The sequence below is a fragment of the Ruditapes philippinarum genome, unplaced genomic scaffold, assembly GCF_026571515.1.
Source record: "Ruditapes philippinarum isolate M1 unplaced genomic scaffold, ASM2657151v2 ctg4617_1_1_1_1, whole genome shotgun sequence".
Classification (NCBI taxonomy): domain Eukaryota; kingdom Metazoa; phylum Mollusca; class Bivalvia; order Venerida; family Veneridae; genus Ruditapes; species Ruditapes philippinarum.
Window position 1 is genome coordinate 103,478 of NW_026866276.1, and position 13,958 is coordinate 117,435.

At 35.7% G+C, this 13,958-nt stretch overlaps 1 protein-coding gene across 1 annotated transcript; it reads right to left on the reverse strand.

Moving 5' to 3' along the window:
- Positions 1–215: 215 nt before the first annotated feature.
- LOC132731984 (uncharacterized) lies at positions 216–3,453 on the reverse strand. The gene is made up of 2 exons (XM_060718285.1): positions 3,102–3,453; positions 216–1,433 (listed from the first exon to the last, which is right to left on the reverse strand). Exons 1-2 carry the CDS (start codon positions 3,414–3,416, stop codon positions 534–536), a joined length of 1,215 nt encoding a protein of 404 aa, XP_060574268.1. The 5' UTR covers positions 3,417–3,453; the 3' UTR covers positions 216–533.
- Between the last annotated feature and the right edge of the window lie 10,505 nt (positions 3,454–13,958).

Consider the following 13,958-nt stretch of genomic DNA (forward strand, 5'->3'; position numbering starts at 1 on the left):
GTATAATCCCACAAATAAACGAGACTTACCTTGGTTAAGTTGAAGTTTGGTTGGGATTTTATGTAGTCATACACTTCGAAGGGGATCAAATGAGATGCGCGCGCATAATCAGTGGTGATAAATCAGTCTTCAAAGTAAAAAATCTAGCTTTGCTAAAAATTCCATTATCAAAACAATCAAATAATAAGGGAGGGAGAAGGGGAGGGCAAAAAATTTTGGACTTGTGAGAGGCTTAAATTGACCCCAGGTCGATCATATGGTAACGTGCAACCAACCCCGAAAAGCCTTTGACTCTATCTCAATCCCTTGAGAAGTTGCAGCACTTTGAAATAAATTTTGATGGTTAAAATCGAGGCAAAAAAGTGATTTTTGGCAATTTTGAGATGCCCCCTCGTTGCCATGGTAACAGGAAATTTAAGACTGAGCAGGTCGTTACAAAGGCAATGGTCCAGTCAACATTTGTGCCAAGTTTGATTAGTATTGAAGCATTTTTCATAGTTTCATAGCAGTTTGAACTTGTAACAGGAGGCTTTTCAGTGAAAATGGCCATTTTTCACAATATGCTCATGGGGGAAAGGGTTAAGCACAAAAACAACACATAATCTCCTATCTGGAGGATAAGATTTCAATTCAGCAACAGGGTTACTTAACCCAGCACGACACTGTTTTAATAGCCCACTATATTGTAAAATATATGATGAAGAACATTTCCTCATGTCTTTTATATCAAGTAAATATATAGACTGAACCCGGCTTGCCAAAGTCAATGCGATTAACATACATAATTTTAGAGTCAAAAGCTTCAATGAAAGTTTGCTAACAGGTGACAATTTCCTCAAATAGGCTAAAACTGACGATACATCCCATGTTTCACAATATTTTGGAACTGAAGGTCGAAGGTTAAAAATACCTTTCATATATCTGATTACTATTGGATGAGATCCAATGGAAAACCCATCTTTAACAATACCTATAGCTGAAAGAGCACTTCGTGCTGTATTAATAGCACTATAACCACATCCACTGTCATAGAGACTTGTAAGAAAATCTAAGACAAAATTTAAATCTGTTTGAACTGAATTAATCTGTCTGTCATTACAGAATCTGGTCCAACGATTGATATAAGACACATATTGTTTTTTCGTATCTTTTCTCCATGATGCAAGTATGATATTGGTAGACTTAACTGATATGTTCTTACTTTGGAAAGATCTCCTGAAAGCCGACAAGCTATCAGACGTAATTTCTTCATTAACGGATGTACTTTGTTGGTGTTCACTATGGATAAAATGTTCCCTTGTGGAAGCATAACCGGGTTGTCTATCAACATATTCATCAGTACTGGATAAAAATTCTGCGTTTCCCACGCTGGAGCTATTAAAACACAGTCTGCTCTGTCGTGCAGTACCTTCTGCAGACATCTGCCTACCAAACTGAAAGGGGGAAAAGCATAAAAGTATGTATTAGACCAACTGGTTTTAAAAGCATCTATAAATTCAGCCTCTGGGTCTGGATGCCATGAAGCAAATCTCTGTAATTGTCTGTTTGTTCTAGATGCAAACATATCAATCTCCGGAATTCCCCAAATAGATATAATCTTTTGAAAAACAGACTTATCAAGAGTCCACTCTACATTGTCATTGAAGATACGTGAACTTTGATCAGCAATATTCTCTTTTCCAGGAACATAAGTTGCTGATAACCAAATATCTCTTTCTATACACCATAACCAAATAGTTTTTGACAAGTCATTTAAGTCATATGATTTGATTCCTCCTTTTGCATTTAAGTAAGAAATTGCTGAAGTATTATCACACCTTATTTGAACATGAGTGTTTTTTGTGTTTTTACAAAATAGTTTTACAGCAAAATAAATAGCTTTTAATTCCAAGTAATTGATATGTTTGCAAGACTCTTCAACGAGCCATTTTCCTTGAATTTTTTCATCTGAACATTCAGCACCCCATCCAATTAACGAGGAGTCTGTAGTTATAATTATTTCAGGGTTTCCATGATCTATACATCTCTTTTGAGAATACAAATTTTCAATCCACCAAGAAAGATCTTGCTTCATGGCATACGAGACATTCATTTGTAAATCAAAATCACCATTCGCCCTTTTTAATGCTTCTATTTTCTCTCGTTCAATATTTCTATAAAAAAGTGGTCCATATTCTACTGCGGAAAAAGTTGATACCATTAACCCCAAGACTTGGGCAACTTTTCTTATTGAACATACATTTTTGTTATGCAACTCTAAGCAAGCATGAATCAACTTTTTGGCTTTGTCCTGTGGTAAGGTGACAGTCATGTCTTCAGAATTGATATCATTGCCTAAAAAAGTTATTTTCTTTGTTGGAATTAGTACAGATTTCTCTTGATGTTTAATGAATCCCAATTAATCAAATAATTTTATTGTATCATCTATATTATTTTTACAGCCCTGAAAACTGTCAGCAACTAATAAAGAATCATCAATATATCCACTATTTTTGTGACCTTGCTTCCTTAGAGTTGCATAAACAGGTTTTAACAACTTTGTAAATAATAAGGGAGCACAACAAAATGCCATTAGGGAGGCAGGTATACTGAAACAGATTATCTTTCCAAATAAATCTAAGTAATTTCTGCTGTTCTTCAGCAATAGGAACAGAATAATAAGCATGACGGATGTCCAAAGATGCCATATAACAACCTTTTGTAACTAATGTTAATGTTGATTCAAAAACAATCCATCTTAAAATGATGACATGATACATATTTATTCAATTTTTTCAAATTTAATATAACACGATATTCACCAGAATCCTTTTTTGGTCTGGTAAAAATTGGGATATAAATTCACCTTCTTCGTGGTGTACTAACTTGATAACTTTTTAACTCTAGCAATTTCTTTATTTCTTTATCAACAATAATACTTTCCGACTCAGAAAATTTTGATCCAATAATAAATGTTTTTTTTCAAGTTTATAGTCATCGTTTATTTCAAAATGGCAATGAAGAGCTATATCTAAGATTTTCGGATCAGAAGTTATATTTCTCCAATTTTGTTCAAACTTTTTTAGTCTACCTGCCTCAAACTTAGAAGAAGAAGTACTTACCTCTAAATTTAACGTTTGCCGACTCCCATCTTGGGGTTTTTTTGGCGCTTGAGTATAACTACTCGTCAATGGTTGGTAACGTCCACCACGACCACGGCCTCTTCCTCGGAAATTGCCATAAGGCCCTGAGGGATATGGACGGCCTCTTCTCGGACCCTTAAATCTTGACAGTACAGACAACTGTTTCCCAACACGACTCATATCTTGAATCTCTTTGACATTTTTACATACATCATCACCGTATAGTTTGTCAGTAAAAGGAACATTGGCAGAACATAACTGTTTATACCTATTGTCTAAATCCGCCTGATGCATTTCTTTACGACGCACATTTTATTAACTTGTGTGCATGTCCTAGTATACCTAAGGCATCTGAACCAAACTCTAATATATCACTGTCCACAGAGTTGGCAATTTTATCCATCATTTTAGTGAAATTAATAGCTGCCTTTACAACTGCCACTTGAATAGCTTGCATTTTTACATCCGCTGTTTGTGTCCATGGTTTCATGTAAGACCAAATTTGAGGATTAACAGTGGTTTTGGTAAGACTCATACAATTTGACGGCCTATGGATGTCTTTACTTAAACTAGTGTATGCCTCATCTGACATTCCACCTCGGAAGCTTTCATTTATAAAATTTGCCAAATCCCCATGCACTTCATTATCAACCTGTTCTGTCTGTTTGAACTTGTTTAATAACCCTTTAAACAGACCCTGTTCAGCAACATCATGAACCTGCTGTGACTGAGAATAACCGGACAAGGAACAATCATCTTGGGACTTATCAGAAAATAGCTGACAATTATCATCATCATCACTAGCCTGACTAGGCTCATAACTAGGCCCACACTGGCCAAAATCATAGGTTAAACTGTCAACACGTTCGGCAATTGTTTCAACTCTCTGCGACAGTTGATTCTGATTATCCCTCATTTCTCTCATTATACCTACAATTTCTTGCGTGAAAGTCACTAAATTTACATCCGGACCGGTGCCGGTAGAAGGCATGGAAGCAGAACCTTGGGAACAACTTTGCGATGTACTCGCAACAGACGGTTTACTAGACGTCTTCTTCCCACTCATAGGGCCTTTACCCGAAGGACCTTTATTTCCCTCAACAGATTTTGACGACTGAGGCTTTGGGTTTGGGACTTTACCGTCGTTTTCTTTCGTTTTTGGCAACATTGCGTCCGCCATTCTAACACATGTAATACGGGTACTTTACTGACACACGTGCGAGACGGGTACCTATATTATTATCGATAAATTAAGTTACCGACAACTTAAAATGGCGACACAGTCAAATTTAAACGAAAATATTTATAGAAATAAATATTTAACGAAAGAATATAATTATATTGTGTTTATCACAAAATAAATTATTGTAAATTGCTTTTATATAATTACTACCACGTAGTAATTTATTCAATCGTAACTACCTCGTAGCTACTAAATAAAAAGTTAGTGCAATAATTTATCACCAGAGTGTCAGACCACGTCCGACCTCGACAAGATTTTGCTACGCACTGATTTATCACCACTGATTATGCGCGCGCATCTCATTTGAGAACCGAGGAGTGTATGACGTAATAAAATGATTTTCATAACTTAGGCAATGCTTCACACTAAATATGTTTCACTTTAGCCATGTAGCCTAAGGATAGGCCATTGATTTCAAAGGGGCATGATTAATTTTACTTTTAGAGAGGACTATAAGGGGATCACTTCTGTAAAGGTTGTTCAAAATCTATTTTGTTGTTTTGGCCCATATGTTGTTAAAAGGAATTGTAGATAGTCAAGCTCAGTTACAGATCAAAGTTATCTTTAAAGACGTTTTAGGACTTTTATACATATATAGGCAAAATTATAACTGTACAATAGAATTCCTTAAAACTTGGCATGTTCTTAGGCTATGATAAAGCTAAACTGGAACCATCACTGAAGATGAGTAAAACCCCCATCAGCAACTTTGACTTTTTGAAAATTAAGTGGTCTGAAAAAAATATTTGAACTCAACCAATAGTAAAGTGTACAAAGAATTATTTCAATTAATTGAAATCACAACCGGTGTTTTCAAATAAGCTTGCTTTACATCAAGTTTGATTCCAATATCTCATTCCTAACTCTAGTTATTGTCCGGAAACCATTTTTCTATTTTTAGTAACGATGACCTTGACCTCGACCCCAGGGGGTCGAAATGCATTACCAACCGAGATCTTCATATAAGATGCTATACACCAAAGTTGGTTAAAATATTCCATTCACAACTCTAGTTTATGTCCGGAAACCATTTTTCTATTTTTAGTCATGGTGATCTTGACCCCAGGGATCCAAATGCAATACCAGCCTGGGTGACCGGTCTGGCATATAAGCTTGCTATACACCAAGTTTTGATTACAATACCTTATTCCAAACTCTAGTTATCGTCCATAAACCATGATGTGGACCGACCGACAGACGACAGACCGACCAACAAGCGGACTGCTATATACCCCCTTCTTTGTGGGGGTTATAAAAATGGGGGCCACCATCCTTGTTATTGAGTTATCTGCTACAAAATTAGACTTGTTTGCTTATATAAAGAGCACAATACCTACTTTTTGCTTAATTTATATAGTTTACTTCTGTTTAAGTCAATGTACAAAATTTCAATAAAGAGTAGCTTGACTTTTTTCCACTCTTTGTGAGATTTATCTTAAAACAATAACCTATTTTTTTTCATTAAAATTGAAAAAATAATTATGACAGAAACAAGAGCTGTCACCAAAGTGACGAATGCCTCAAAAAGGTTTCTTAAGCATGTAGGTATTATGAAAAGAACAGAGAATGAAAGTAACTAATTGCTGAATATTGTTCTTTGCATTATTGTACCTGTAATCTCTAATTGTGATAGCCTGATGCTTCAAAATAGTGTGCCCTTGACTTTTGAAGAAGGGACCAAGTTCCTGGACACAACAAAATGTTGTTTTGAGATAAATATCTGTGCCAAATTATTTCAAAATTCCTCAATGTATGATAAAGTTACAGTCTGGACATGATTGTTGTGTAAGTGGGGACACACAGACAGACGGACATGAGCCTTAGCCGCGACACATTGTCTTGATGTGGTAGACATTTGTGCCAAGTTATTTTAAAATCCTTTTATGCAAGACAAAGTGTGTTTAAACTGCATATTATATAAAAGCAAATGGAAAAGAAATGGTTTTTGATAAATTTTATAATTATTTTACTGAAGTTATGGTATTTACGTGTTGCATTTACTTAAAAAGCACAAATAACCTACTTCTGTACATTTTACAGTGAGGCTTAAAATAGAAATAGTTTTTGTTTCCTTCCCACAAAAATAAGAGCTAGCGAAAAGATTGTATTGCTGAAATATATTTAAGAATACAACTTTATGCGTAACAATTTTGAATCATTATTCATTTGTTGCAAATTGTTTCTCTGGCAAATTTAAACTGCATTAACCTCATAGTTCTATATAATTTCATCTTAGTAATGGGTAAACTCTTATAAAAATTCAACTAGTACTATCACTAAATCTGATTAATACCCCCGCAAGACTGCTTCGGAAATGAGGATGTTTCTAGTAACAGAATACCTTGTAAAACAATTGAAATACATTTATGGTTGTGGGCAATTAAAGATAGTTGTGGTTCTTGTATATTGCATTTCCTTTCAATGTGGTTGGCCATTGATGAAGTTTAATTGAATTACTCTGCAATAAGTCCAGAAAGACAAGGACAAGGAAAAAAGGGGCAATAACTCTATAAATACTGAAGATGGAGTTATGGTTATTGAACACTGCACTTCCTCTCATTGCACTTGACCATTGTATGAAGTTGTATTGAATTCCAACTACAAGTCTTCAAGTTATGCACAGGACAAAAAAGTAACAAAGGGCAATAACTGTAATTAGTCAAAATAGAGTTATGGTTCTTGTGTACTGCACTTCATCTCACTGCCCTTGACCATTGTATGAAGTTTCATTGAATTCCAACCATTAATCTTCAAATCATGCACTGGACAATGAAAAGTAACAAAGGGCAAAATCTTTTAGATAAGTCCAGAAAGAGTTATGATTTCTGTACACAGTGCTTCCTTTCAATATACTTGACCATTGTATGAAATAGTATTGAATTCCAACTAGTAGTTTTCAAGTTATGCTCTGGACAAGAAAAAAGCAATGGAAAATCAACAAAGGGCAATAACTCTTATAATTTCTCTGAACAGAGTTATAGTTCTTGTGCACTGCACTTCCTCTTATGGTGCTTGATCATTGTATCAAGTTTTTTTGAATTCCAACCAGTACGTTTTAAGTTATGCTCTGGACAACGAAAAGTATCAAAGGGCAATAACTCGGTAATTTGTCAAAATGGTGTTATGGTTCTTGTGCACTGCACTTCCTCTCAATGTGCTTGACCATTCTATGATGTTATATTGAATTCCAACCATTAGTCTTCAAGTTATGGTCCGGACAAAAGAAAGCAATGGAAAAGTAACAAAGGGCAATAACTCTGTAATTACTTTAGATACAGTTATGGTTCTTGTGAACTGCACTTCCCCTTATTGTGCTTGACAATTGTATGGAGTTGTTTTGAATTCCAACCAGTAGTTTTTTAAGTTATGCTCTGGACAAGGAAAAGTAACAAGGGGCAGTAACTCTGTAATTAGTCAAGATGGAGTTATGGTTCTTGTGCACTGCACTTTCTCTCAATTTGCTTGACCAATGTATTAAGTTATATTGACTTCCAACCATTAGTTTTCAAGTTATGCTCCGGACAAGGAAAATGCAACGGACCGCTGGACCGACCAACCAACCGACCACCGGGTGACTCCTATATACCCGCCAACTTCGTTTTTGGGGTATAATAAAGAGTTAACCAATAACTGCACTAAGGTAAAAATATTCTCTTTTGCTTTTATACTTTATTAACAGACTTAATATTACAGTAAAGCTTAATATTCTACAAAATTTAAAATAAACATAAATAGAGAATTTATAGGTTGGTGCCGTGGATGGAGAAAGTTAATCTGGCGAGGCGGAGGAATTTATTGGGTGAGCCGAAGGCGAACCCAATAAATTCCGGAGCAGAGCCAGATAAACTTTCTCCATCCACGGCACCAATCTATTATTCTATTTATCCTATCACCGTTTTTTTAAAGAATTTTATTAGGCAAACTACCTTTAATCACACTATCGGAAATGTTTCTATATAAACAAAGAAGGCCCGAAGCGTGCATTATTCTACAACAATGCACTCGCCGTTCTTATTATCTCCCTGTGTATTTTCACATTGAAAATCAAAGGCGCCATTTTGTTTGAAAAATGTGATAAATAAAAACAATTTTTTGTCGAATTTTGTTGTGAAAACTATCTAGAATGAAAGAAAATGGTCTAACTAAAAAAAATGAATTCGAACACCAATATCTTTTATTCAGTCGTTAACGCTGTACAGACATTTAAAGTATTGTTTACATGACATCACAATGTAGCGCCAAACAGCACGTGCAAAACAATCAAATCAAGTACGCTATTTTAATGTCGCAAACGAGTTTTACATTTATTTCACTTTTAATAATTTTTATTTCGCTTGAAAAATTATAGAGTGAAAAAAATAAACAAACAAAGTTTTATCAACGTTTCCAAAATTCGTTATTCTACACACAGAAGATTTAACGACAGTTTTTATATTTTTTCTTGAAAAGTAGTCCGGCAAACATGCATACCACGTGATCAAGTGCCGTAGAACAGTAAAAATATACGGCACCTTGTTATCGGGCCGAAATTGATACAAGTGACAGGATAATAAGTATAGTATACAAATCTAGTTACCTTTGAAAAAAGATTGTTTGGTCCTGTAACTTTGCATCCAATATGGCTATGAAAGTACTTGTTATTTATGATAACATGAAGCAACCCAGTGCAATCAGTGTCGACTGCTGATGTCTTGTCCTTGTTCCCAGGAGCATTTATAAAACATTTGCAAACCTCCCACGGTTCTGTCGACCACTGTTGGACATCACTGTTTTTCCAAAAAGGTGCTGGTGGCATTGATGCATGATACTGTATAATGCTGTCATAGATGGCACCACATATATTGTTTGAACAGGGTCTCTTATTATTTGGAAAGCAACAGTTACATTTATCTTGATTGAGGGGACATATCCCTTTTGAGACTCGGACATGATCTGGCTGGAGAGTTGTTATCTGACAGGTGCTGCATGGTATGTTTGGTTGAGGAGTCTTTGTTTGTTGTATTTTGTTTATAATATCGTTGTGCTGCTGTCTTCCTATGTCATCACAAAATGGCGCAAGTCCCTCTTTAAGATAACCCAAGCCTAGGCCAGCCTTAACCCACTGCCGGTATTTGTTGTTCTTTAAATGTATCTCATGTGCCATCTTGATTTCTAAAACAAACAAAATTTATTTTTAGCTACAATTTGTGAAAATCCAAGGAAAACCATTATTATCTATGACTGATCACAAACACTTGTACATGTATGCCCTGAAAGCTGGCCCCAGTTAAGTGAACACAAACTTTGACTTACAATGAAGGCATTGCTACTATCAATAGAGGGCCATATTGGCCCCAGATTGCTCATCTAAGTTTCACTGTTAGAAACGGTCATCACATATTATACAGAAGTAGATATTAATTGTTCCTCATTGAGCAGCCAAAATCAATTCAACCATTTCTACATCTCAAGTAGAACTTGGAAGACATGTATGTTAGACGTCATCGTCTCGAGACGATTTGTGTGTCTTTTTTCTTTGGAATTATAAGCAAGGAAACTTTACAAACCATAAAAGAAATAAGAAACACATCTCGATATCAATTATAAATCTACTTTCCATAAATGTACTGTACAGCTTAAACAATTTACTAAAGTCTGTCAATCCCTGCGATTATTTTACGGTTGGATTGTCACGGAAACGTCCCTGCTACAGTTTTGACTTTCTGTTATCACCCGATCGGGTGCAATTTCTGCTGCGGAATATCGTCACCGTTGATCACTGTGAAATATTGCAGGGACATTCCGCTCTCTCGGGTGACCAATGATCAATTTATTACATACGGTAATTTACTAAAATACATATGTACGTCTGAAAAAAAATAAAACACCCAGCATTTGTCTCTTAAATATCTGAAGGGCAGACAATTGCCCCCTGTTTTAAAAATTTTAAACTTTAACAAAAATTCATCGCAGACTGTCAGTATTCTGTATTTCAATTGTGCGAAAATACACGAAAACACTCGCCAACAAAGTAGCATCAATAAATAAATGAGATATTATGTTTCCAACTTAAATAACATACGCAAAATTTACACACATGATGACCTCTGACAATTGACTAGTCTGCTCTTCAAAAGAATCTGCCAATCTTTGATGTTGACACATGTGTATTCCCTACCAAAGAAGTGCCGAGACTTGGATCACAAAAAAATATCATCATTTTAATGTAAAGAAAAGATATCTTTCTACAGGCATTCAAAAAAAAAAGAATAATTTAAATACATGTATACGAGTGACATTAAAAAAGGCCGAAATCGAGACAGCCACACGGGAGTTACGACTTTACTGTTACGCTGATTGTCTACTTCACTGCATCGACATTTGAAAACAGATTTACAAAAAAATAATGATGATATAAATGATGAAGGAAATTTAAATATTCTATGAAAATGACAAAATTGACAATATCAACAATATTTTGTACTAAATAAAAATGAGTAAATTTACTTTTTAAATTACATGTTGAGCAAATAAATGTTAAGCCCGCAATACATTTACCCGTAAAACAATTGTGCGTCAATAAATTTGACTACATAACCCAATAAATCTTAAATATTACATCTTTGATCATCTGTGAAAAACTTACATCTGCTTCTTTTATATTTTGAAATTGAATTAATTATGTTACCGTAATAATAAATTTCAAATATCTGCTTTTAAAATAAACAAGAGCGATCAGTAATCACATGTGTCGCCTCATAATGGCCAATTTCATTATGGGACAAATTTTGTGACAGACGAACAGTGCACAACTAGACTTGGTACTGATCATTCCTGTAAAGTTTGGATGAAATTGCACCAGTAGTTTATGAGGAGTAGTCCGGACAAGTTTTGTGACGGACAGACAGACGGACAGACAGACGACAGAGAAGTGATCCCTATATGTTGCCACTACTCCGTAGAGGCGACACAAAAAGGTAAATTCAACGCAGATTTCGTCAAATTAATTTTATAATTGTTGTTGCGGACAGATAGTCTGTATCTTTAAAAAATAAATTAAGATATTTGAATTAAACAAGCATTTTTCTTCAAAATAAACTTTAAATTTCCAAAATCGAATAATAAATGGAAAATCTGTATGGTATTTTGTAAAGTAGGTATTCGTTGCGAACAGGCATTTACGCTTAGTGGCAGTAAATTCATCGATCGATGTACCTTAATCGGGTGAGCGACAAGATATTTGGGAAATTTATATATGGTTAACTTGACCGATCCCTGTAATATAAATCCGTGACATTAACAACAAATCTACATGAAAATATAGAAACAAATATTTAGAGAAATCTTATAAATTATTTGTTTTTATCCATATTGCAGGTCAACGTTTAGAGGCCATTGCCAGATCTACTATTAATAAAAAATAAACTGTGGAAATGTTCTAAGTGTTGTTAATTGTGTTTTTATATTATAGTTAAAGGATGTACAGCCAATTAGCCATGCATGATAATGCGGTGGTACATGTAGGATAGGGCAGACCGTGAGACAGGACAGACCGTACCAGGGAAGGGCAGACCGTGAGACAGGATGGACCGTACCAGGGAAGGGCAGACCGTGAGACAGGACGGACCGTACCAGGGAAGGGCGGACCGTGAGACAGGACGGACCGTACCAGGGAAGGGCAGACTGTGAGACAGGACAGACCGTACCAGGGAAGGGCAGACCGTGAGACAGGATGGACCGTACCAGGGAAGGGCAGACCGTGAGACAGGACAGACCATACCAGGGAAGGGCAGACCGTGAGACAGGATGGACCGTACCAGGGAAGGGCAGTGAGATAGGACGGACCGTACCAGGGCGGGGCAGACCATATTTTGGGACAGGACGGACCGTGACTCGAGACGAGGCTGACAATGTATATTTTCGAATTAAATATTGCTATTTAATTTTCTATATATATTTTGGCATCATTATTATCCTAAACATGTCATAATTATAAGCATTTTCATATTGAACAGATTTGAATTTAAAAAATTAACATCGATCTAAAACTTGTTAAATCTTCATATGATATTAATATTTTAATCATGTGCACACAACATAAGGTGGACATTGTGGATTAATCTAACTTTATATTCATTATTATAGATATTGACCCATACAATTATAAGTATAAAATAGGTTGTATAAGCTAATGTGAATGGTTTGAGAAAATCTCATATATAAAACATATTTTCCTTATGCCCTCAATGTTAATATAAACTTGAACTGCCACTATCATGGCGTGAATACCCCCACATACCACTTTGTCAGAATCAACAGTGGCCATTTAGAGTTCAAGGACAACCTCCCTGCCAAATCTGAGGTTACTAAGCCAGTGCATTGCTAAGTTATGTATTCTACATGCTTCAAATGTGAAAATGTCAAAATCAATACATTGCGGACAGGACATTCTTTAGCAATTGAGAAGAAAAGCTTTTTTTTTGTCAAGGTCCCTGTGACCTTGACCTTTGACCCAGTGACCTAAAAATCAATAGGGGTCACCTTATAGTCATGATCAACATCCATGCCAAATATGAAGACTGTGGGTCAAAGGAATCTAAAGTTAATGGGTGGACAAACTTTTTGATGTCAAGGTCCCTATGACCTTGACCTTTGATCCAGTGACCTCAAAATCAAAAGGGGTCATCTACTCATAATGATCAACATCCATGCCAAATATGAAGACTGTGGGTCAAAGGAATCTAAAGTTATTGGGCAGACAAACTTTTTGAAGTCAAAGTCCCTGTGACCTTGACCTTTGACCTTGTGACCTCAAAACCAATAGGGGTCATCTACTAATCATGACTAACCTCCATGCCAAACATGAAGACTGTGGGTCAAAGGAATCTTAAGTTATAGGACGGACAAGCTTTTTGAAGTCAAGGTCCCTGTGACCTTGACCTTTGACCTGGTGACCTCAAAGTCAATAGGGTCATCTACTAATCATGACTTACTTCCACGCCAAATATGAAGACTGTGGATCAAAGGAATCTTTAGTTAATTGGTGGACAAGCTTTTTGAAGTCAAGGCCCCTGTGACCTTGACCTTTGACCTGGTGACCTCAAAATCAATAGGGGTCATCTACTAATCATGACTAACCTCCATGCCAAATATGAAGACTGTAGGTCAAAGGAATCTTAAGTTATTGGGCAAACAAGCTTTTTGAAGTCAAGGCCCCTGTGACCTTGACCTTTGACCTCAAAATCAATAGGGGTCATCTACTAATCATGACTAACCTCCATGCCAAATATGAAGACTAAGGGTCAAAGGAATCTTAAGTTATTGGGCAGAAGAAAAAAAAGAAAGGATGGCCGGACAGCTGTACGGACGGACAAGCTGATTCCAGGATACCCCCCTTACAACTTTGTTGTGCGGGGGTATAATTACCTTCATTGTACTATTTTTTATATATACCATTCATAACATTAAATTTCGCTGTATAGAAGAAAATAGATTATTTATATTACTTAATTACAATATGAAAACAAAGAAATAATAATAAATTAATATACAATGTATACATGTATATCACATGTAATTCACTAAACAGACATCATCTTAATTAAACAAATTCT

Coding starts and splice junctions, on each gene's coding strand:
- LOC132731984 (XM_060718285.1), bottom strand. CDS start 3,416: ATGCATCAGGCGGATTTAGACAATAGGTATAAACAGTTATGTTCTGCC. Junction 1,434..3,101: donor GGCAAACGTTAAATTTAGAG/GTAAGTACTTCT, acceptor TCCCCCTTTCAG/TTTGGTAGGCAGATGTCTGC.